At 37.0% G+C, this 27,537-nt stretch overlaps 1 protein-coding gene across 1 annotated transcript in view; it reads right to left on the minus strand.

Annotated features, from left to right (window-relative positions):
- The window catches only part of LOC131219246 (probable galacturonosyltransferase 14), a 52,074-nt gene extending 34,054 nt beyond the window's left edge, over positions 1-18,020 (minus strand). Inside the window, exon 1 of the mRNA XM_058214294.1 lies at positions 17,409-18,020. Coding sequence (XP_058070277.1) covers positions 17,409-17,637 — 229 coding nt within the window. The 5' untranslated portion in view covers positions 17,638-18,020. The remainder of the gene's footprint in view (positions 1-17,408) is intronic.
- Positions 18,021-27,537: the final 9,517 nt, after the last annotated feature.

Here is a 27,537-nt window from a genome sequence, read left to right on the forward strand (position 1 = left end):
TGGATCACTTTTTTTACCAACCTAAAATTGTGGTTCTACACTTTTATCGTTGAGATCAGCACCTTCATTTATGCAAGCAGGATCTATATAAATATACTCATCATTTCACATATAAATTACAATATCATATATATATATATATATATATATATATAAAACTAGTGTTTTAAATATCGATGATATCGGCCGATATATCCCACGATATATCTTGTATCCCACCTGTGCGATACAAAACGTATAGGTAGTACCGATATATCCCACCTATTCAATTTGGTGAACATTTTCGATTTCCGATCCATTTTTTGTTGTAAATCACATTAAATCAGTGTCGAATGGTTACAAATCTATGATTCTTCATGTTTTCCATGAAAAATCATGGATTGAGAGCTTTGATTTTAAGATTTAGGGAGATGGGTCAAGTTGCAAAAAATTGAAAAATTTCTCAATTTCTCAATTTATCGCATATCAGTTGCAATCTCTGAATCCAAACACAAAATCAAACATGTATGTAATTTGATCTAATGACTCTTCTTTTGCTTTTGAATGAATTGCTTGTGTTTCCATACATGTCTTCTTATGTTTATAAATTATATGAATAGACTTTGAATATACTTGCATCAGTTCAATTGTACAACGCATGTATTAGGACCCCATACAAAGGAAACTCCTAATGTGATTATTATTATTATTTTTTTTTTTGGGTAATGTTTTGATTTCTAAGTGTGTATTGATGTCTTTTTCAGCAATCCTTGAAGCTTCATTGAAAAATTCCACCAATTTCCCAATGTTCCCATGTTTCCCAACAACAGTGATACATTACGCGATACGACTGATATATCCTATGCGATAACCGATATGTATCCATATCCCAAGGGTGCGATACATTACACGATAACGATATTTAAAACATTGTATATAACTATATTGTGTATACTTGGTAGTATGTATTGGACCGACCCACCTATATGACCCTACCCTAGACCCTAGCAGACCACATTAGAGGAAGTAGCATACCACGTACCCATTCCTATACCATGTTGCAAAACAACCAACAATCTGGGTAATCTTGCATGGTACAGAAAATCATCAATCCGAACCATCCATCCATTTCCATACTATTATTGGCAAGAGATGATGCAATATGCCACACACGAATCAGTTAATACTAACCATCTGATCCATAGCAAGAAAATTGGACATTCATGATCCAACAGAGGAAAAAGTAGGTCCAATCATATAGAACATTCCCATTCAATGGGTCCCTCCTTGGATTTCTTATGATTCTAAACAAGAACTTTGGTCAGATGATGCTGAGGATCCAATCTACGGATCATAAAAAATGGACGGTCACAACAAAATGACCAACACTGGCTTACGATCATCCAATCATTGTGAATTTTGCATCATGGCCTGCCAATTGTGGAATCAGTGATAGGTGTTCCACGTGTCATTTAATTGGTCCCACCTTGGATTGCCTATGATTCTAAACAAGCACTTTGGTCAGATGATGCTAAGCATCCAATCTACGGATTGTAAAAAATGAACGGTTACAACAAAATGACCAACACTCAATGGCTTAGGATCATCCAATCATTGTGAATTTTGCATCATGGCCTGCCAATATTGGAATCAATGATAGGCGTTCCACGTGTCATTTAATGGGTCCCACCTTGGATTGCTTATGATTCTAAACAAGCACTTTGGTCAAATGATGATAAGCATCCAATCTACGGATTGTAAAAAATGGACAGTTGCAACAAAATGACTAACACTCAATAGCTTAGGATCATCCGATCATTGTGAATTTTACATCATGGCCTGCCAATAGTGGAATCAATGATAGGCATTCCACATGTCATTTAAAAGATTTCGTGACATTGCTGGCTTCCCCATGAAGGTGGAGGATTTTAGCATTTTTCCCTTTTATAAATACTCAATGCATTACATAAGGTCGCTTTTAGTAGAATATGATGCAATTCCTTGTTAATAAAATCATACTTTTCAAGGAGTTAAATGATACTAAGAATATTTCTAATGGTATATATGCCACGTTTAACATAGTCAACCAGGTGCATACATACGATCCTGAGTATCATGTACTTCCTCTTTCTTAATTTCTGAGGGAGAGAAAATTGTAAATTCTTTATTACTTCTAAAATGAGAATAATCTTATTAATGTAAGTTATAAATCACTTCAGAAATAAAATAAACAAATAAAGAAAGATGACAGCAATCTGGCAAATTTTAAAGCTTCATAGGGTAAAACATTTGAAGTTTGAATATTTATAAAAATTGAGAGGAAGGGAGAGAAGGGAGGGAAAAGTTATTGGTATTTAGAGCGGTACGGTCCATGTAGCTACACAACAATGGAGGGAAATGGAGGTGGAGCACTTGCAGATGAGCTGGACTAAGACTAACTGAAGATAGAACTACTAAATTTGAATTTCAAATCAACATCAAGAGGTGGCAGCGCAGTGGACACCTGTCAGGAAGGACTGAAAATCGGTTTCGGTTTACCATATCGGTCATCACCAAAACCAGTACTATGGACTGATACAGACCGATACACCTTTTTTTAAAAAAAAAAAATTTACGGTCGAAGAAAATATTAAAAATACCAGAAAATCAAGATAAATATAAATGCCTACATATTTTATACACAATTTCAGTTAGGATAGATCTTATATTTTAAAATAATCATCAATATGTGGTGTGGACGTGTGTTTTAAACTATGTTTGGTGTATAAGACAATAAATTAACCCGCTAATGAGTATTAAATAATCAAATATAAAAGATATATCAAGCATCAAATATCAACTATCAAGATTCAAGCATTGGCTACCAAATAAGAGTCACAAGTATCAACTTAGCAAGAAAATACAAGTGTGCATATGTGTAGGTCATCATCACCTCTAGAGTCTCGTCCTCTACTAACCATGGAAGCTATAGGTCTATCATCGTCAAAGATGTGATCAAATTAATTGAATCAGAGTTTAGTTGCATCCATTCTTGGTTTCTCACCATCAATAGTAGTTCATGTAGACCAACTTCTCCAACTTTGATGAAGTCAGCAGATTCCTTATTTTCGTATAAATTAATGCGAAGGTGCTCAAATTGCTTTCACATCCAGATGAAAAGGTTGTTTTGTATTCCAAATCTTGAAAAAAAAAAAACAAAACAAAACAAAACCAAACCTCTTCCAAGCTCAATCTGTGCAATTTGAAGCATTTTTTTTTTTTTTTTTTGTAATTTCAACATTGAAGTCATATTCCATAATGTAAAAAACCCTAGAACAGAGTTTTTTGGCGTTAGAAAGTAATGGGAAAAATGAAACCCAAATTGACGCCCTCATGTTGATATGAACCAAGTCAAATGGCCCCTGTACCAGTACTTTGAATCATTCTAACATGAACAATTTGCACCTAGTCAACCAAGTCAGGAAGAATTTGCCCCTTTTCAAGGGGTGTCTGTATGTACAGGTAGGGTGTATCATTTCACCCACTACTGTAACTGGTATGTATCCAGGGATACACACCAATTTCGGCTGATACTTTAAAACTTGCATTAAACTTGTTTGTAATCAACCTATGTGATAGACTATTAGATAGCGCTTAATTGTAATCAACTTGCGTGCGAGGTATTCAATAATGGTGCATTACGGCCAATTTTATATATATATATATATATATATATATATATATATAGAGAGAGAGAGAGAGAGAGAGAGAGAGAGAGAGAGAGAGAGAGAGCGAGCTATAACAAGCCATTTAAGAGACCATTATGATTTTATTTTTTTTTCCATTATGGCCCCACAACGCATAACGGTACCCACTATTACATAACCGTTTTTGGATACCATGCCTATGTAACAGTCTATTACACAGCACCTATGGGAGTTTTATGCTCTCATTGTTAGTCACAAGTCCAGGTAAAGGAGGGTTGTGTCAGGTTGGCAGCCAATATCAAACTTTTTTCACGAACTTCCATGATGAATCTGGATAATATGATACCAAGTGGGTGGAGGAAATGGAGATGTGCCTTTGAAGTTTCATGTGATTGTTGTGTACCACTCAAATTGAAAGGAAAATTTTACAGGATAGCTATAAGACCGGCCATGCTTTATGAAATAGAATGTCGGGCAGTTGAGGAACAACATTTTCATAGGATGAGTATAGCTAAAGTGATGATGTTCAGATGGATGAGTGGCGAGAGTAGGAAGGATAAAATTAGAAATGAATGCACTAGGGGGAACTTAGAGTAGCACTAATAGGTAATTAGATGAGGGGAAGTAGCTTAGAAGTTTTGGTCATGTGCAAAGGAGACCATGAATTGCATCAATTAGGACTTAGGAGTAAATTGGTAAAAATTGAAGGCTCTGAAAGGGCAAGGGGAAGGCCCAAAAGGACATAGGTGGAGATAGTAATAACTAATAAAAGACTCGATGACCTATGGTCTAACTGAAGTTATGGCCCTTGATAGAGTGGAATGGCAAAACAGGATTCATGCAGCCGATCCCAATTCGCTGAGCATGGCTTAGATGATGATGGTGATGTTGATATGCCACTTGGGCACATAAAAATATATGACATGTGGCCAAGGTGTCCCGTATCGGTATCGGTTGGCGTAACGGTGACCTCCAAAACCGATACGGATACGGGGGCGTAACGGTGATATGGGGGCGTAACGGCGCAAAAAAAAAATTTTGCCTAAAAATTATGAAAAAATATGGATTAAATCCGGAATATTCTAAGCATTCCAAATATGCATTCATTTATAAATTGGAACATGTTTATGGTGGTGTAACGGTCCACTCTTTGGTGAGAAGTTGTATCGGACTGTCTAATGAATTTAGGAACCAGATAACCTGAATTTGACTACAAATTTCATATATTTAATTTTCTAACTATCTACTATCAATGATAGATATATTAGAATGAATGTAATATGAAAATATCTTACATTTAGGTGTTTGCAATTATTTTTGAGGGCCAAAATTCATGCGTAAATAGAAAAAAATATATAAAAAATAAATAAAATGGCACCCCAAATATGTAAAATGCACATTAACATGTTCTACTATGATTAACACATCATATGGCATCATTAAAACAGCAAAAGAATCATTAAAAAATGATTTTTTGAATTTTCAAAAAAAGGGCCGAAATAAATGCGTAAATAGAAAAAAAATATAAAATGGCACCCCAAATATGTAAAATGCACATTAACATGTTCTACTATGATTAACACATCATATGACATCATTACAACAGCAAAAGAATCATTAAAAAATGATTTTTCGAATTTTCAAAAAAAGGGCTGAAATAAATGCGTAAATAGAAAAAAATATAAAATGGCACCCCAAATCTGTAAAATGCACATTAACATGTTCTACTATGATTAACACATCATATGGCATCATTAAAATAGCAAAAGAATCATTAAAAAATGATTTTTCGAATTTTCAAAAAAAGGGCCAAAATAAATGCGTAAATAGAAAAAAATATAAAAAATAAATAAAATGGCACCCCAAATATGTAAAATGCACATTAACATGTTCTACTATGATTAACACATCATATGGCATCATTAAAACAGCAAAAGAATCATTAAAAAATGATTTTTCGAATTTTCAAAAAAAGGGCCAAAATAAATGCGTAAATATAAAAAAATATTAAAAAAATATAAAATGGCACCCCAAATCTGTAAAATGCACATTAACATGTTCTACTATGATTAACACATCAAATGGCATGATTAAAATAGCAAAACAACCATTAAAAATTGATTTTTCGAATTTTAAAAAAGGGGGGCAAAATTCATGGGTAAATAGAAAAAAATATAAAAAAATTATTAAATGGCACCCCAAATCTGTAAAATGCACATTAACATGTTCTACTATGATTAACACATCATATGACATGATTGAAACAGCAAAACATATTAAAAAAAAGTATAAATACCTATTTTTAACGAATTTCTGAAAAATGGCCCACCGAGCTTTGATTCAAAAAAATCTGCAATATAATGTGTTTTTATCTCAAATACTTAGCCAAGGTTGGTCGAAATTAGTAGTAGAAGGAGTGAGAAACAGTTTGGAAGCAAGAGGTTTCAAAAAAACAACAAAAACAGAGCTTGATATGAAAAAAAAATTACCGTTACGGCCGTTACACCCCGTAACGGGCCCGTATCGGCCGATACGGGTACAAAATCGGGTAACGGCCGATATGACCCCGAAACGCGTAACGGTTCCCACCGTTAACATTACGTATCGGCCGTTACGGCCGATACGTAACCGTTTTGGCACACCTTGCATGTGGCATATATTAAAATAGAACCGACTAGCAGCGCCTTGTCACGAAATCAGAGTCCGAAGATCATATTGGTTGTACAACCCTAACCTCTGATCCATGGATACTTGTTTGTGGGAAATGGACCATTGGATATTTTTCACTGCTAACCATCCAATAAATGTCACTAATCTTATAGTCAAATAATCATATAAGCTTAATTTTTTGTTAATAAAACATCTACACTAGTTACCATGTGTGCAACTTTTAAGTAATTTCTAAGTTATTTTTAAGTGCCTGCATGAAATCCATCACACTTTGCCAAGGTATCAAAGTTTTTCTTTTTTCTCATTTGGAATAAACTACCATGTTAGTTCACCACCACGGCGTTTTAAATAGCAACAGTGTCTTGCGTAGAGTTCAACCCTCTGTAACATGTAGCATAAGCTACATGATGCTTCTATTTTTTATTTAAACATAGGGAAAATATGATAAATAGTAAGAAAAAACCAAACAACATAAAAAAGCCTAAAAGATGATTCATTTTTTCAAGTATAAGCATATTCAAATAAGTTATTAATTATCATTTATCAAAAGCCAATCCACATATAAAGTCATAAACCAAATCAAATAATTATCACATCGACAACTTCCTAAGCAAACCCCTTTAATTTTTTTAAATCTAACCACTTTAATTAATAATGTCTAATTTAAACCACAAGCCACAACTCACAAGTATGAAAAGAAATAAAAATCCCACAGGTTAAGAGTAATGTTTTAAATACCGTTATCGCGTAATGTATCGCACCATTGGGATACAGATAAATATCAGTTATCGCATGGGATATATCGGTTGTATCGTGTAATGTATCGTTGTTGTTGGGAAACACGGGAACATTGGGAAATTAGTCGAATTTTTCAATGAAACTTCAGGGATTGTTGAAAAAGACATCAATACACACTTAGAAATCAAAACATGACAAAAAAAAAAAAAAAGTACACACATTGTTTTAAAAATCATTCTCGCGTAACGTATCGCACCCAAGGTGTGCCGTAACGGTAACGCTGGCCGTAGCGGCCACCGCCGTTACCTTTACAATACGGGGCACAACGGTTGTTACGGCCCCATAACGGCCATTACGGTCTCTCTTTTTTATTTTTTATTTATTGAAAAAACTCCCCGAAAAACCTATATCTGCTCCGCAATGTTGATTAAAAAGTATGAAAAACCTATATATGTCCCGTAATAGACCATTACGGGGCTATTATAGCCTTTATATAGGATGTAACGTGCTGTTAACGGCACGTTACAAGTCATTTTTTCCCATGACGGCTGTTACAGCCGTTATGACCCCATAATGAGTAACGGTTGCCACCGTTACCTTTACGTAACGGCCTTTACGACACACAATGATCACACACTTGGGATATAGATACATATCGGTTATCGAATGTGATATATATCGGTTGTATCGCTGTTGTTGAGAAACATGGAAACATTTGGAAATTGGTCGAATTTTTCAAGGAAACTTCAAGGATAGTTGAAAAGGACAACAATACAGAAATTAAAAAAAAAAAAAGTGCATATAATAGAGGTTCCCTTTGTATGGGGTCCTAATATATGACATGCATTGTCCACCTAAATTGATGTAAGTATATTTAAAGCCTATTCATATACTTTATAAACGTAAGAAGACATGTATGGAAACACAAGAAATACATTCAAAAGCAAAAGAAGAATCACTAGATCAGGTGACATGTTTGATTTTGTGTTTGGATACAAAGATTGCAACTGATTTGTGAGAAATTGAGAAATTTCAATTTTTCGCAATTTTCCACAACTTGCTCCATCTCTCCCAAATCTCGAAATCGAAGCTCTGAATCCATGATTTTTCATGGAAAACATGAAGAATCATAGATTTGTAACCATTTGACATTGATTTAACGTGATTTACAGCAAAAAAAAAAAAAAATGGATCAAAAATCGAAAATGCTCACCGGATTGAATAAGTGGGATATATCGGTACTACCTATGCATTTTGTATCGTACGGGTGGGATACAAGATATATCATGGGATATATCGGCCGATATCGTTGATATTTAAAACACTGAGTACACATAATAGGGATTTCCTTTGTATGGGGTCCTAATATATGTGCTTTCCAACTAAGTTCATGCAAGTATATTCAAAGTCTATTCATATAATTTATAAACGTAAGAAGACATGTATGGAAACACAAACAATACATTCAAAAGCAAAATAAGAATCACTAGATCAGGTTACATACATGTTTAATTTTGTGTTTGGATATAAAGATTGTAACTAATTTGTGAGAAATTGAGAAATTTTGATTTTTCTCAAATTTCCACAACTTCACCCATCTCCCCCAAATCTCGAAATCGAAGTTCCAAATCCATGATTTTTCATGGAAAACATGAAGAATCATAGATTTGTAACCATTTGATCCTAGTTTAACATGATTTACAACAAAAACATGGATCGAAAATTGAAAATGCTCGCCGGATTGAATAGGTGGGATATCGGCACTACCTTTGCGTTTTGTATCGCACGGGTGGGATACAAGATATATCGTAGGATATGTCGACTGATATCGTCGATATTTAAAACACCGGTTAAGAGTATTAAGTACAACATAGATGTCATCTATAAAAAGGGGGGTTTTCAAAAACCCTCTTTCAAAACCCTTTTCCTTTTAAGTTTAGTGTTAAAGGTTTTTTAAGCATGCGAGTTTCACACCAACTTTAAGTGAAAGCAAACAAAGAAAGGTTTGGTTTTAACTTTACATTTTCAGTTTTTTTTTTTTTAATATATATATAATATAAGTTTTACACCATTTTTAACAAACAAAACTAAAAAATAAAAATAAATGTTTTCATAACACTTCGAAATAAAAATAAAAAAGGACATTGTAGTGTACGCTACAAACGCTACACGCCATGTAGCTATAGTGTACACTACGACCCGTATAGCGTAACGCTACAGGGGATTTACGCTATTTAGCTACGCTACAAGCACTACTTTGAACTACTCCCCATTTGATATGAGGTCCGAATAGGACCTCGTTATCTTGTTGCACATTTCTTTTGTATTCAATTCTTTCCCCATTTACCACTAAATTTTGTATACAATTGATTCTTCTTTTTGAAATTTGCAAGTCCATGAAAGAACTTCGTGTTTTTAGTAAATTCCTTGAGCCAAAGCACTCTCCATCTTTTCTTCCCCATGATTTCCTCTTGAGTTTCTTCTATAGGTTCATTTTCACAAGATTCCTCACAGCCTTCTTCTTTGTCAACAGTTTCCTATTTCTTGTTTTTGGTCCAACTATGAAGATTCAAATGGTCTTTCGACTCAATCCACCACTCGCTTTCTGGTTTTCTCAAAATGAAGTTGATCGAACTTTGGTTTGACTTGCTCCCCATCTGATATGAGGTCTGAATAGAACCTTGCTATCTCATTGCATATTTCTTCTATCTTCAATTTTTCCCCATTTACCAGTAAACTGTGCATACTATTGAATGAACTTCATGTTTTTATCAAATTCCTCCATCATTGCCTCCCGATCACTGACACATGCTGCACTGTCTCTACCAGCTCATTTGCAAGGTCACATTCGGCATGTTCTATTTAACTTCCATGACGCTGATAGATGGTGTTGGAAATATGATCCCCTAGGAATATTTTCATTGAAATCATTTTACCATGGACTCGAATGTGATATTGTGGGCAGTTCTATTGAGTCATCAACTATAGAGTGATGTTATCCAACCCCTCATAGGATGGTTGTGTTGGGGTGGCTTACAGAGTTACAGTTAAAACTAGAATCCACACCCTTGACCACCCATGCAACAAAAGTATGATATTAACGAACAGTTGTAACATGTGCCTTGAATTTGAGGAGTATGCCTATTCATCCATTGTTCTTTCATTCATGAAGCATGGAGGATATTGGTCCTTTTCAACATAACATCGATTACACCAGGATCAATTGATGCCTTCTTCATTAATTGGAAGGGGGGGAATGCGGGGTAAAAGGAGAACATTCTATAACGTCTCTCTTTTCTGGTTGTGGGGTGGTCAATCAGGAAAGAAAACATTCCTTCAATAATCACTTGAAATGCATGGTAGTTACGGTATCCCAAATCGGTTACGTATCGACCGTAACGGCCAATACGTAATGGTAATGGTAGGACCCGTTACGCGATACGGGGTCGAAACAGCTGTTATGAAATTCTATGACCGTAACGGCCGTTATGGGCCCGTAACGGCTGTTACGATGGTGGACCTCTGAAATACAACAAAATGCAGTTAGCTTGCCTATTCTTTCTTTCTTTCTTTCTTTTTTCTTCTTCTTCTTCTTCTTCTTCTTCTCTCTCTCTCTCTCTCTCTCTCTCTCTCTCTCTCTCTCTCTCTCTCTCTCTCTCTCTCTCTCTCTTCTTTCCCCCTTTCCCTCTTTTTCTCTTCTCTTCTTTCCCTCTTTTTTTTCTTTTCGGTTTCCTTCTCTCCATTTTTTTTATTTGCAGCAGCTAGCTGTTGTAGGTACGTGTCACGCAAAGCTGAGTGCTGAGACTCCTCGAGCTCCGAGTTGTACGAACGGTTCAAAGGAGATCAAAGTTATATGGGCTCCACAGTGATGCATTTATTACATCTACACCGTTCATCTATTTTCAGAGATCATTTTAGAGCACCACCCAAAAAATGAATTATATCCAGAGATCATCTGGACCACACCAAAAATAGCAGCGGAGATAATGATTTTCACGGTTAAACAATTCGTAGGGCGCACGGTAATGTTTAGTTTCCATCCAATCTGATCAGACCCGAGTGGGCCCCACCATGATGTATATATTTTATCCATATCGTCCATCCATTTTGCCACGTCATTTTAGATCAGGATCCAAAAAATTAGTATATCCAAATCTCAGGTGGACCACACCATAGGAAATAGTGGTTATAGAATGCTCACCATTAAAAATTTCTTAAGGTCCGCTATAATGTTTATTTTCAATCAAACCTATTAATTGGGTCACATTGACGTGGATGAAGGGAAAACACACAAGTCAACTTGATCTAAAACTCTTCTAGCCCCCAATAAATATTTAATGGTGAACGTTTAATTGTTGTTGTTTCTTATGGTGCAGTCCACCTGAGCTTTGGATGTGCCTCATTTTTGGGCTCATGCCCTAAAATTATTTGGCAAAATGGATGGACGGTGTGGATATAACACATTCATCATGGGTGGGGCCCAAAAAACTTTGACACGTGTGCTGCACTTTACAATCCGAGTCCCTCCTAATTCAAGCCTTAAAAAATTGTACACGAGACATATATTAACTTAAAATTTGGCAATTAAATTATGGACTGCAATTGCTAACTCACAATGCCAAAATCAAATTGTTTGAATAGTTTTAATTGTTAATTTGTGGACTTTTATTTTTTAAAATAGGGCCTTTTGATTTTTATTTTTTTTTATGATTCACTATCCAATAAATGTCCACCAATTTATAAGTGGGATAATGACAATAAATGGCATGAATTTGAGGCTGATTTGGAGAATAGATTGGTCCTCCAAGTCAGCCCCAAATTGGCAACGCCATCTACCTGAATTTAATTTCATTTTTTTAAAGAACTATTGGGATAAATGATATCAAGTTGTTAAGTATATAAATTACATATTTAGAAAATTAAATATATGAATTTTGTAGTTAAATTCAAGTTACCTGGTTAAAAAATTAATCAGACAGTCCGATACAACTTCTCACCAAAGAGTGGACCGTTACACCACCATAAACATGTTCCAATTTATAAATGAATGCATATTGGAATGCTTAGAATATTCCGGATTTAATCCATATTTTTTCATATTTTTTTGGCAAAAAAAAGAAAAAAATTTGCACCGTTACAGGCCGTTATGCCCCTGTATCGCCGTTACAGGCCGTTACGCGCCCCCGTATTTGTATCGGTTTCGGAGGGCACCGTTACGCCAACCGATACCGATACGGGACACCTTGATGGTAGTGGTCTTTCATAGGGTGAAAGGCCGATCATTTCTTGTGGTAATACGCTTAGCGTAGCTTAAAAGTTGTAAAAGGGAGTTATTTTAGGTTCTTAGGATCTTTTGTTTTAATGCCATCTTTTGGGGTGTGCATAATTGTTTGTCATCATCTCCCCTTTTGTATTATTTCCTTTTCCCTCTTTTGAATGGTTCTAATAAAATACTTAGCAACCATTAAAAGAAAATTAGAAGATCAGCGTTTGGCTGTTTGCAGTATCGGTGTCGATGCATGGATTGCATCCTTAGGATACAGGATATATCGCATGTATCAGGGAATGTGCCGTTGTTTAAGAGAAATAAGGGAAACATTGAGAAAATTGTAGAATTTGTTTTTCTTTTCTTTTCTTTTTTCTAATGAAACTTAAGGAGATGTTAAAAGAGTCATGGTTACACACTTAAAACCCCACAAAAGAAAAAGGTATGCATAAGAAATTTCCTTTGTACAGGGTCCTAAATTATGTGCCATTTGACAGTAGTGATGCAGTTATATCCAAAATGAGTCCATCTCATTCAAATATCATATAACTAATTCAGATTAAACCATCCAAGTAATGGACAATTTAGATGCATGATGAACCAATAGTTATAGTTATTTATCTGACTATCAGATTGTGGGCCAACAATTTGGACAGTCTAGATTGTTGTGATGCCATGCATACGATCAAAGAGTCACCACCAGTTGTTATATGGTCTTCAAACCAAAGTTCGGGAGTTGAGAAGGGACAAAGTGGCAAGCCAAATGGTTTTTCTATTGCATTCTATCAAATTCTCTGGGATATGTAAAGGTGAATTTTCTGGACAACATCAAGAAATTCTGATCAACGTTGAGGCCTCATTCACCTCTCTAATCTCAAAGGAGGGAGTGAAGCCTTAAGAATCAATCAATTGATAAGCTTTATTGAATAAAATCTTTCCAACAACCCTACCACTCAATAAGGAATTGTGCAAAGTAATCTCGAAGGCTCAAGGAGCATTTATCCATGGAAGGCAAATCCTAGGTGGGGCCCTGATGGCAAACAAGTGTATTGCTTCCAGACATTGAGAGGGGAAGCCACCAACCAAGCATCATTTCTAAGCTTGATATGGAAAAGGCATATGATCACATAGATTGAAAATTCTTGGAATATAATCTTGGAAGGATGGGCATCAAGGTGAGTTGGAGAAAGTGGATGATGGAATGTATAGGTACGGCTTATTATTTAGTGATTGTGAATGGTACTCCAAAAGGCTTCTTCAAGGGCTCAAGAGGTCTCAAGCAAGGAGATCTGTTTCACTGTTTTTGTTTGTGGTGACCATGGAGGTGCTAAATAAAATGACAAAGAAGGCAAGTGAGGAAGGTTTGATAAATGGATCTAGGATGAATCATGAGAACTTGAACAAAATGACTACAAATTCAATGGAGGGAGACAAAAGAAGATGGAACCATGCGGCTTAGATATCATTCCCCATAAAACGTGGTAACCTAGAATCTGATTTTCAAAAAGGGCACAAGGGATGAGGCGATGTGAGACTCATCAAGCTTCTCACAACATTGAACAAAATGACTACAAATTCAATGGAGGGAGACAGAAGAAGAAGGAACCATGCGGCTTAGATATCATTCCCCATAAGTTCTTTAGCTAGACACAAGGGCTTGGGTAGCATTGATAGGCAATAACACATATTTGGGCCCGTCTAGAAAGGAAGAATTCGATTAGCTTGTCAATGAATAAAAAATGATAACATTAAACGACCTTACGACCTTAGGAGCAGGAAAAATGATCATGATGAATGGATGTATATTGTGTTTAAGAGAGAAGGAAAATGTGGATCATATATTTGTCCACTGTGCCTTCTCGATGGTCATATGGTGGAGTCTTTTTCAGTTGTGGAGCATGGATTAGTAGTCAGGGCATTCATTCATGGATTTTGTTACTAAAGCATATCAAGAGCTAGATTGAAACGGCAGATGTTTCAACGGGATATCTAAATCAGCGGATTATGTTGCTTCTAGAGCTAGATTATTAGTTGTTGAGTGGGCTGTTAATGTAGATAAATTAAAGGGATGTAATTTGTTGTTTCTAGGTATGTAGCAGGCTTTGTAGCTCCCTCAGCGGTGTAGCCTACTTTCTTATGTATTCTCTTTCGTTTATTAATATACCATGTGACTTTTCCTAAAAAAAAAAAGCATGTCAAGTAAAGAATTATGTAATTAATATTCTAAAAATAAAAGAATTATGATTTAGAGGCATTCTCAAATACAACTCCAAATTCGCAATTCATCCAGAAGTAGGGAATCGGCCTCGAAGTTCCAATCCTGGAAATGTGAGAAAACACAGGATTCCAAGCATCATTTTTCCCTTCTCCACTTCCCAATACGCAAGTGTCCACCGACACTTGCACCCACTCTTCAGCCTGACTAGTGTGGCAGCCCCCCCGATGCAAACACCATCACAAATGATGCCACTCACACCACATGGACCTGGATTCCTCATAGAACTATCTTCAAATTCAATTTTAGCATCCCAATAGAAGGGGGTTTCACATCAACTTATCTGCCCCATGCACTTTAGTATATTAGCATCCCTAACAATTTTATCTTGCATAAATATTTTTGCTTTTTTCAATTTTTGAATATTAATTCTGTAAAAACTAAATTTGTTTAAGGTCTTACATTAAACATAGGTTACAAAGCACCCTATTAAAATGTCTCAAGTCCGAGGATTTGCTGTGCTTATGTATTTAACAGTTGGATTTGATTGGGGAAAAGTCCTGGCATGTCACATACAAGTGTAGATCTCGGATCCTTCAGACATGCGACAGTTTCCTAGTTAGATGATGAAGACGAGGACCCAATCATAGTGAAATAGAAGTTCAAAAAAACATCCAGACCTGATCAACCAAACCCTTCAATATATAATGTTGAAAAACCTAACAGAAGAAAAGAAAGACGCCCAATAACAATGAGAAGTAGAAAAGATGAAGGCCCAGTCTGGCAATTCTACTTAAGATATCAATCAAACAAACAATGCCAAATCAAATATCAAATCCCAACATGAACAAATAAAATAAGATTGCAAGCCTGTAGCTCAATGGTGAGCTTCATTACAAGATTGAGGTCTCACATTGGAGACCAGTTTACTACCAACATAATAGTAAAACAACACACCCAAGCAAGAAAATTAATAACCAATGAAAGTAAACCCAAAACCCTGGTTCATATTCTTATCTAAAAATGAAGGATGAAAGAAAATCAATCAGACAGGGAAACCGTCAAAGGAAGATGCCACAGACCATAGCATCAGGAACGAAGGAATAAAAAACCCAAAAAGATGCAACACAACAATTCAATCAATTGAAACACGTTGGAACTAATCAATCAAAATATTAATACCTTAACAAGAAAAAGATTAAAGCCCAAATCTATGCATCCTCAAAATTCGATCAATCAAACAACAGAAAAACCAATAAATACCCAACAACTAAAATTCAAAAAGGTCATCATATCTCTCAATATCTAACAAAGCAAATGCAAATTCAATAGAACTAGCAAAACCAGACAGAATCAAGATCAGATCCTGTCCTATCTTCCCATAACCCAACAAGCTAGAAAGTCTCCAATCATACAAATGGCAACAGAAAAAAAAAAAAAAAAAAAAGATTTTCTGCGAAACTCTTAAAATCAGGCAAGAAGCAAACATCAAAAGACTGGCATGAAATTAAACAGCAGTTCCATGCCTAGCTCTAAAAGACCCTGGCTTATACCAATAGCAATAAAAAAAAAAATGCGAATGCACAAGCTCTCCAACAAGTATTATATAAAAAGAATTAAGACAGTTATTTTATATATATATATATATATATATATATAGAGAGAGAGAGAGAGAGAGAGAGAGAGAGAGAGAGAGAATTAACCACATATATGACTATAGAGAATGAAATGACACCAGCTGAATTGCTTCAACTAGCTCATTGTTACGTAACCGGTGCTAAAAGACCAACAACACTTATTAAATAAACAAAAGAAATATGCATATTTCTGCAAAATCTCCAACAATTTGCAGCAGGGAACAAAGATGGAAACAAAAAGATCGAAATCGCAGGTTTTGTACTCAACGCCAAAGGAAATTGAATTTATATTATTGGCAATAAAAAAACAAATTTTCAAATTAGTTCAAATAGATCAAATAGAGAGAGAGAATGGGGGGAAATAAATATAGAACAAATTAGCTGAATAGAATCAGAAAGAACCATAAATTTGTGCCAAACACCAGAATACCTCTGGTTTAGGCCAAGAACACTAATAAATAAAAGAAAAGAAGAAAAAAAAAAAATCTAAATACCAAAATTACCCCAAGATCCACAAAACAAGCAAAATGAATATAGAAAGGTATAACTAGAACCGCAGGTTTGGGTTTGAACCCATAGCTCAATGGTAGACAGAGTGGGCATGTTTCAACAATGAGGTCTCAGGTTCGACACAGCTTACCTATCCATAAAAAATAAAAAATTAAAAAAAGAAGGATCCACAGGTTCCAATACAACCGCTAAAAGACCTCAACGTAGACCAGTACTAAAGGATCTCTGGTAGTTGGATAATAGAAATGGATATAGAGAACTAAAATTGAATCAAACCTAATCCTGGTTTTCATAACAAATGCTAAAAGATCTCAAATTTATATGGATAGCCATAATCGAATTAAAAATGCATGAATTATCACAAGATCCGAGACAATTGAGCAACCAAGAGCAAATCATTTTGTGGGTTTCCTACATAATGATCAAACATCCCAGTTTATATACCATCAACAACAATTCAATTAAAAACCAACCTACTAAAACGAGATCTCCGACAATGAGACAACATAAGCGAACACAGAGAATGAAATAACGAATCAAATCAAAACATATTGTGGCTTGTTCTCAGAATTCTGAAAGATCATAGATTTACATCAAAAGCAATAATCAAAAGAAAAATAAAAAAATACAAAAACACACATGAATTGCCGTGATATCTTGATGGAAACAACTGCGACGACCGAATCCGGTCGCGGGTTTTGACATACCGAGAGAGGAGCACTTGTTGACACCTTCGAGGGTGACAAGGGCCGTGAGAATGAAGACAAAGGGGAGGAGGAAGGCAAGGATGAGGATGGTGTGAAAGAGGGTCCGATAAGAGATGTGGCGAGCTGCGACCTTGATCTTCATGAAGTCAATCAGCCCATCATTGCTACTGCCGCCGCTGCTGCTCGATATTGTGATGCTTCTCATGCTAGGAGAGAAATGAAGCTGCATCGTCGGCGCCAGTGCAACCCGCTATCGGTGAAGGAGACAACGGAGGCGTTGGAGAGCGAGATGAGGGGATGCCCGGAAAGGCCGAAAGAAATCAACATCAGATCGGATGGTGGGTGGAGATGAAGGAGATCTGGTGGTGGGGGTGTTTTGGGAGTTGGATTTTGAATCTGGCATTGGATTTTGGTACATGGGTTTTGGGCAGTTTTATATGGAGAGGTTGGAGATGGTTGGAGAGATTGAAATTGCTTCTTTCTCTTCTTCCATTTCAGGAAGAAAAATCAAATGAGAGAGAGAGAGAGATTTGATTGCTCTGTCTTTGTTTTGTTTTCTCTCTTCCTTAGGTGGAAAATTGCAAATATTGAATTTTGTATTGAAAGAGGTAAGAAAGGGAAATGATATGAAATGAAATTGAGGAAAGCTTTGATACTCTACCAAACTGCAGGCATTGATACACATGCACTAATGCATTGCACACGTGTCTTCAAAATAACTCACCGACCGTCTAGATTGTAGATCGAGAGATGGATGGATTACAAATTAATATCTATATTTATTTTATTTATGTAATTATTCATTTGGTGGACATTTAACGAACGGTTGAAATTTAAAGCATCGAACGCTCAGAACACGATAGTTTCCCCGAACCAGAGTTTCGGATTGGGCAACCTGCTTTGGGTTGCGAAATTTGGGCCGTTGAGTTTGAGTTGAGGTGTGGTCCGTATGTAATTTCTGAGTGTATGCGTATCAACCATCGTATCAAATAACTCTAATGTTTTGTAGCGAGAGGTTTGGATTGAGTGTTTGTCGAAGTATTTTCCAGTTTGGTTAATCGTACCAACCCTGTAATTAATAAGATTGGGGGATATTTAGATTGATCCGTCAGATCAGTAGGTGGGCCATTTCGATGGTCCATTGATCAAATAATACAGCGATTGAATGGTTCTGATTATTAGATCTTTACAAACTTTTTTCTGAGCAGTCGTTCTATGCTTTCCTTGACCGTTTGAGATTTGGCAATGGATAGAAAGGTTTCTTAAATTTAGAGAATGCCATTTTTTGGTCTTAGCGCATCCGAGATATGGCCCACTGAATATACGGTATGGATCCATCCATAGAGCGCATAAACCGGTGATCGTAGTGTCGGTACTACTTAATGAAACAGTACTCGATGTGAACCACACCAAGACGCTGTTCCAATCGATTCATTGCCGGTGAAATGTGCTTTTTACATCAGTGCTAGTGAAATATGCCACGCGTACACGTGGCATACATTTTTCTCATTTAGGCCGTTGAATTGCCGGCTTCTGTATTCATCATGACCAGACGATCATACCCATCTAATCTAGACCGTTTATTTTGAACCATGACTACTGTATTTTAACCGCACATTTAAATGCCAGCTGTTGTACGATGGGAATCTTCTGATACTTGTGCTGTAGCATACGTTGTATTTCAGTCAAACCCGTGTTTGATTAAAATTAGATGGTCGGGTAGACGGTCATAAACATACGCAAGTACGAGAAATTGTACACTTGTCATACATATAGCTCAAGCTAAACCACCCAAAACAGATCAGACGGAGATCCTACATGGCCGATTGCATCACATTTAGTGAACGGTTGAAATGAACAAAATTCAACTGTCCAAATTCAACAAACAAGTTTTCACTATTTCTGAAGTTAAGATCGTCTAATCAATCCTGTTGTAGGTATATGGCCCATCTACAATGGGTTCTACTATTTGGACGGTTTAGATATGGTTACGTGTATGTCACTTGTGCTATGACGGAGTTGCAAGCCTATTGTATTCCTACTCAAGCGTGTATTAGATTGAGAGAGAGAAAGCAGAAGTCGGGAGTTTTTTTAGGTTTGCATGGGCTTTGACCTAAGGGCGATTGGTCGAGGAACAAAGGACGGTTGATTGTGCGGTCCAGATTTAAATAGGTGCCTTGGTTTGGGTCGGATTTGTAGAGAGAGAGAGAGAGGTGGTAAAATATAGCATTAGGAGAAATTTCCATACAACGTTGTACCTTAAGTTTTACATACAACTTTTTATAGTTTTCTGCTAATGTATCACTTTTGTAGAACATCCACGCCGTGAAAAAATTGGGCCGTACGGTGAGGATGACTTGGAGAGAAATTTATAATGTATACACCCATTAGATGGGCCACAGTCTTACATGGAGTCAGACCATTGGTTGTCCATTTATTTTAATGGTGTAGATCGCCTGATGAATGGACCATCCAGGTTATTGCTTCATTGGTCATTATTTTATGAAAAATCTTTACAACGGCTCAGATTTTATACACAAGTCACACGATGGTGAGATAGAAAGTGTTGTATTGGAAAGTTCACATGCAATGTTGTGCATGGATATTAGTCTATATTTAGAGGTTGACACGCTAAGCTTGGAGCGGTTTAGGTCCGGCACCGGCCTCACTCAAGACGGTGCGGCCCTTATACTGGGGCCCACATTTATGTATGAATGATATATCCACTCCGTCCATCAACTTTTTCGGATTATTTTAATTATAATCCCAGAAATTAACTAGATCCAATAATCATATTGACCATACTTTAGGAAACAGTGATTATTGACCATTAATGGGCTACATAAGTATTGGATCAAGCTGATATTTGTTTTTTCTTTTCATCCAGGCTTATGTAACCTTATCAACAGTTTGGATGGTAATTAAAAATTAATAAAATATTACTATATCTCTATGAAGTTTTTAATGGTAACGAATTCAATCACCACTGTTTCTATAGTATGATCTATCTGACATTTGGATTATCTTTCATTTTTGGAAAAATGAACTAAAATAGTCCGAAAAAACGGATGAATGGCGTGGATTTAGATTAAATACATTAAGGTGGCCTCCCGGTAAGGGCCGTACCGTCTTGGGTGAGGCTGAGTCCGCACCTGATCCGCTCCCCGCTAAGCCGGGGTCGGCTTAGTATGGGGGACGCGGTTTGGCCCGGGACGCAACACCAGCCAGCTAGCTGATGTAAAAGCTCCGACGGACTACACGATATATGTGTTTTATCCACGCCGTCCATCCATTTTCCCAGGTCATTTTAAGGGCATGAGACCAATAATGAGGCAGATCTAAATCTACGGCAGACCACACCAGAGATATGATGTCAAAGCTCTTTGGGCCCACCATGATATATGTGTTTTATCCACGCCGTCCATCCTTTTTTTTCAGCTCATTTTAGGGCATGAGACCAATAATGAGGCAGATCTAAATCTACGGCAGACCACACCAGAGATATGATGTCAAAGCTCCTTGGGCCCACCATGATGTATGTGTTTTATCCACGCCGTCCATCCTTTTTTTCAGCTCATTTTAGGGTATGAGACCAATAATGAGGCAGATCTAAATCTACGGCAGACCACACCAGAGATATGATGTCAAAGCTCCTTGGGCCCACCATGATGTATGTGTTTTATCCACGCCGTCCATCCTTTTTTTCAGCTCATTTTAGGGCATGACAACAATAATGAGATAGATGCAAATCTCAGGTGGACCACACCAGAGGAAAACAGTGTTGATTGAAATTCCAATGTTAAAAACTTCCCATGGCTCACTCTATTTTTTATTTTCCATCCTCGTATTGATAATGTAACACATTCATACATGGTTAGATGTAAAACAAAAATATCAGCTTGAACATGCCTTAAAATGAGCTGAAAACATGAATGAACGTCGGGATAAAACACATCAATCATGGTAGGGCCCATGGATCCTTGACTCCATCTAGCTGACGGGGGTTGCGTCCTAGACAAAACGCGTCCCAGTATCTGATGTGGACAAGCGTAAATGGAAACGGATTGGCTACTCCATCGCCACCGGCCCGGTGGCTGGTGGTCGGTGCTCTGTGGGCCCCATTATGATGTATGGGTTTCATCCATTCCGTTCATCCATTTTAAAACATCATTTTAGGGCTTTATACCAAAAATGAGAAGTTTGTAAATCTCAGGTGGACCACACCACAGGAAAACAATAGTGATTGGATATCCACCATCAAAATCCTCTTGAGGCTCACTGTACTTTTTATTTGACATCCAACCTATTGATTAGGTCATGCAGCCCAGAGGAATCGAAAAAATAAATATTAAATTGGTCCAAAACTTTTATAGCCCCCAAAAAAGTTTTTAATGTTTCTTTCACCATTGTTTCCTGTAATGAGTTCCACTTTAGATTGATATATCTCATTTTTGGTCTGATACCATAAAATGACCTGAAAAAATATAAGGATAATATGGATGAAACAAATACATCATGGTGGGCCCCACAGAGCACCGACAACAAGCCATTGGCTGGTGGCAGGGAAGTAGCCAATCCGTTCCCAGCGTAAATACAGCCATACGTGAGAAATCTAAAAGATCAAAGGTCTTTCTTACCGTTGGATCAATGGCCACAAAGTAGGGCAGATGGGCTAAATACTGGCTGGATCCCTGAGATCTTACAAAATGGAAGAACTTGGTTCATCCCTTCTCATGTCTTGGGCTCCATAAGATTAATGGTGTGATGATACGACTCATGTGGTCCTGGAAACGGATTGGCTACTCCCCCTACCACCTGCTTGGTGGCTGATGGTCTCTGTGAGCTCCACCATGATGTATGTGTTTCATCCATTCCGTTCATCCATTTTTGCAGATCATTTTAGGCCTGATCCCAAAATTAGAGGGATATAAATATCAGGTGGACCACACCACTGGAAAACAATAGTGATTAGATATCCACCATTAAAATCCTCCTAAGGCCCACTGTATTGTTTATTTGACATCCAATCTATTAATTAGGTCATAAATTCCCAGATGAAGGAAAAAACAAAGATCAGCTTGATCCAAAACTTTTTATGGCCCCCAGGAGGTTTTTAATGGTCGACACTCATTAACACTATTTCTTGTAATGTGTTCCACTTGAGATTGTTATATACCTCATTTTCGGTCTGATACCATAAAATGATCTGGAAAGATATATGGACGGCATAGATGAAACACATACATCATGGTGGGGCCCACAGAGCACCGATCATTAGGCATTGGCTGGTGGCAGGAGTAGCCAATCCGTTTCCTGTGCTCCCACTTCCATGGGATGGACACATCACGACACTACGGGAATCCTGTAATTCTTGTGGGGCTGGACGTAGATTCATGGATCGACGGAATCACACAGCATCGGACACGGCTTCTGTGGCTCCCTGACTGTGGGGCCCACCGTGATGTATTTCCTTACATCCACGCCGTTCATCCGTTTTGAAAGATCATTTTAGGACATAATACCAAAAATGAAGAAGATTCAAATCTCAGGTGAACCACACCGCAAGAAACAGTGGTGATTAGCCATGAAAAACTTCTTGTGAGCCACAAAAGTTTTGTAACAAGCTGATATTTGTGCAGTCCCTTCATCCAGGTTCTTATAAAAACTTCTTGTGCAGTCCAACACCAGCAGGTTGAATGGCAAATAAACAATTCAGTGGCCTCCAATAAGAGTTTAATGGTGGGTATTCAATCCCCACTATTTCCTATAATGGAGTCCACCTAGGTTTAGATCTGCTTAATTTTTGGTATCATGCCCTAAAATGAACTGTAAAAAGGATGGATAATATGGATATAAGGCAAATACATCACAATTGGCCCTACAGCCAAAGATCCACTAAACCTGCTCCCAGCACCACCGTTTGTGGGATGTACTCAATTAAGCCCATCTCCAATAACAGCACATGGCCTAAGAATGAAGTATTCAACGGTTCTCCGAATCTTCTGAATCCGCTTCCCAATGAATCTGCTAGGCTCCGAAGACATGTTTGCAGATTCCTGCCCACGGGAGTGAAAACTACTATTTAAGCTATGTATATATGGGTCACTTGGCTCTATCTTTATTAAAAGTTATACTACAGTACATCTCAGGACCTTGGGCATTGGATTGGACGTTTGTCAATGACAAAAGCCATTTTATTTTATAGTGCTCTCTTTGGATGGATGACAAAGAAAGTAAACTATCTCATATTGAACATTTCAACTCATTGATTATACATATTTTGGTGACTGCATGTTTAAAGAAAAATAACCAAATTATCAAAAATTGAAAATAATCTAATTGAGAGTCATTTATAATTCAATTGAGAGTGTTCATTTGTTATCTTTCCACCATAAAAGTGAGACTTATATGCAGTTTGGATCATTGGAAAATGACCTAGATTCAAAAGTTAAAAGTATTGTACCTATTGCAATAGGTATTTGAGTAAACCTCCTGGCATGATTCCTTGGCAAATAAACTTTAAGGGGCTTATAAAACTGAAGAGTTATTATTATTATTTTTTTATCCCAACCGTGTTTTTGTTGTTTGTTTAACTTTTCTCAAAACAATATTTTCATTTCCCTTGGATATCTCCGAAATGGTTATCATTTTCTTGCTCATACTATGGAAATATGATTTTTTTTATTTTTTTTTTGAAGAAAACAACTCATATCTCTATAAAGTGCCCTACATATTAGCCTCGTATGCCACCAACCAACTTCAAGTGCCCCAAATGTTAGCCTCATGTGTAAGAATTCTATAAGGTGAGCTTAATTGATCATTAGTCTAGATTTCCTCAAGGATTGGATAATGTGATCAGACATATCAGTAGACCCCCACTCAAGGTGTGATTAGTCTAAAAATGTGTAGGAGTGGTGTGCTACTATTGTGTTACACGCATAGTATTTTGGTTAGAGTAGGAAAGCTAAATTCACGCGAAGCTTGATAGGGCGGAGTTTCGACGGGTTTCAAACTCCTCAACCCTCACAACTAGATAAACAAGGTCAGGTCCCCAATCCTACACACGTTCGAAGTTTTTATTCTCATCCCAGTGCTTCTCTAAAGGGTGTAAGGTACGAAAGACTATGGCATTGGTTTTTAGCGATGGCATCCCAACCATCAAATTACTTGATCTCCATCCCCAATCACTGTGCGGTCCTTTCAATTCCACAATTTATTGTCTTAAAGTTGGTATCAAAGATGATTGTGCATTGACTATGGTGGGTCTCTTAAAAAAATCATTTTAAGAACTTATTGAGGCCAGATCTTATCGGTCCATTCATGGATATCCAACTCAGATCTAGGCCATCTATCGCAGCTAGTCGAATTAAATTTATTCGCATCTTAAAATTAGGGTTTTATGAAACCACGCAGAGGTGTGAATTCCTTCCGATCTCTCTCCCCAATCAAATTTATAGTGTAATTTGCCACTAGAATTCGGCATTATAGTCTTACTGGAACCCAACATCTTTAACAACCAATATATAGCTTTGTACCTATGGCCAGACAAAAATAGTCGGATTTCGACAATTAGCAGGGAATTAAACCCCTTAAGGTTTACCGCAACCAATGTTGCCCTTATCACCGAATAAGAAGGTTTTCAAATCTCTTACCTATAGTAGTGCGGTCGCATAGCAACTCTCTCCTCCCTAGACATCGCCATAAGGTTGTTTTTCTGAGGGCTTTTCAAAACCTATCAGAACCCCAAACCCCTGACCATCTCTATTCATCATAGTCAATCAGACCAGCATCACAACCACAGATTCTGGTCCTTGAAGAAGAAGTTTTAGTCTCCTTTTGGGCTGCTCTAGTTACCTTCTTTCATGATCTATGACACGTGGGTGTTGGCATTCCTCCTTCATAGGTGTGCAACTACTGTCATCCCTCCACCAATAGCAGAATTATAGATGATTAGCGGCAATGGGAAGGCTATCGCAGCTAGGGCTTCAATTGTGTTGGCTATTGATGAAGGGAGTTTTTGTTCTCCTCTCTCTAGCATCTTCCTTTAGCTACAACAATAGTCATGGAATCTAGTGATCGAACGTCGTTGGGGTCATTTTTTAAAAGATTGGAAAGAAGGGATTAGGGTGTTGTGGGGTTAGGGTTTCCTACCAAAACCCTATTCGCTTCAAGCCCAAGCTCCTTAGTGCATGTTTAATCAACATGGTTGTTTGTCATGTGTCTGAATTGGGCAGCACTCAGGGCCTTTGGGTACGTTCTATTTTTTACCATAAGTCGTGTCCATTAGGCTACTGTGTGGGCCTAAGCCCACTCTAGATCCTTTGACGGGCAACTTTAGTAGGCCATTTTTGTCCTATTGGGGCCTTTTTTGCATCTCTTTATGGGCATGTGTGGGCCCATGTAGTAATTGCCCCGTAAGCCCAAATTTAGAGCCCATTCATATTTCATCCTATCCACGTTAGGGCCCAATAAAATGTACATTTATATAGTTGTTAAGCCTCCTCGCTTGTTATTGTTTATGGGCATTTATATTGAGATTATAACCGTTTATTATTTGTATTATGGCATACTGATATTTGGCTTGGCCCACCTTTTCTTTATGGATAATACCGGCAAGTTTTTTTTTCTAGCATGTTACATGTTTGTATCAGGCCTAGCAGTGGGCCTATTTTACTCGAAAAAGGATTCATTTTTAGACCCGTGTGTAAATCATTTGAGACCTTGCTTTTTTAGCTCTTACCCTATTTGCATATTTCGACCCAAATTATAAGACTTATATGTTGCCCATTCAAAGTTCACTTTTGGGCCTACTTTTTTTAGCCCGTTTGCGAGCATTGATCTTCAATCTAGATCATTCACTAGATGGACAATAAAGCATCTGAACCTTCCATCATGTGGACCTTAAGCATCAGATCAAACCATCCATTTTATGTACCCTAATATTAGGATCTCATCGTGTATTTGAATCATGTCAAGAATTTAATCTGAGTGTCCATCTTATGAATGTTAAGGGCCATAATTAGGATGCTCATAAAGTCTCGCTTTAGCTCGGTTGTGGGCCTATTACCTACTCTAAAAGATAACATGGATCAATATTTTAAAAGAAAATGGGAGAGAAACCTAGCTGTTTGTTTCCTTTTAAGATTCCTTATATTTCAACGATTGATGACAACTACTTTTTGGGCCAAATCGAACTATTTGATTAATAATCCATTAATAGTAGAATTATATTCGCAATCCTAAAGTCTAAATTCATGAAATTGGACCGGTTGTGTTAGCCATTGCAATGAACTCAATCGATAAAATTTTTACTGATTTTGACTTTTGATATTAAGATATAGTGGTAGAATTGCATATAGTTGTGTTTGATTTCAATGCGAATGGTGATGGAAACAGAGATGATCACTGTTTGGTAAGAATATAAGTTGTGTGGAGTAAACGGTGCTAGTGGTCTAAAGCTGAGAGACCAATTTCACCCATAGATGGTTAGTGTCTCAAATTTATATGATAGACATTGCTTAGCTTTATGTGCAGGAGAGCCACTTACATGTCAAGACTACCTCTCACAGGAGGAGAACCAATTCTCGCCAAAATTGACTAGTTGGGCCTATCTTCATCACAGGCAATTCAATTGAATGTCACAATCAATAAAATTTATGATATTTTTTACCTGATATTTAGTCTTATTCATGAATTGTTTAAAGTAAATATATTGGCTAATGTGAGTATTACATAATAAAGTTACAATTCCAACTCAATGCAATTCAATTCTCCTTTTTATCGAGTCAAATTATTCCAAAAGGATAAAGTCCATAAAGTAAGTCCCAGGGAGCATGATAAATTACCTTATTTCAAAAAAGGAAAAAAAAAGTATGGTAACTAGGATAAGGTTCATAGTGTTCATTTAGTAACCTCGAGACATGGACATAATAGGAAAAGAAAAATGAAACATGGTTCTGTTAAATGGAACTCTAGGTTTTATGACTGACAATCAGTGTGAAGATCAGTTGAGTAATAAGCAGGTTAAGAAGGATAATTGCTTCCTTTGCAAAAAAAAAAAAAAAAACCTAAGCCATCAGAAAATAAACTATATTAAGTTCAAGAAGTGGCTCATAGAGAAGGGTAAAGA

This window comes from Magnolia sinica, chromosome 11, assembly GCF_029962835.1.
Source record: "Magnolia sinica isolate HGM2019 chromosome 11, MsV1, whole genome shotgun sequence".
NCBI lineage: Eukaryota > Viridiplantae > Streptophyta > Magnoliopsida > Magnoliales > Magnoliaceae > Magnolia > Magnolia sinica.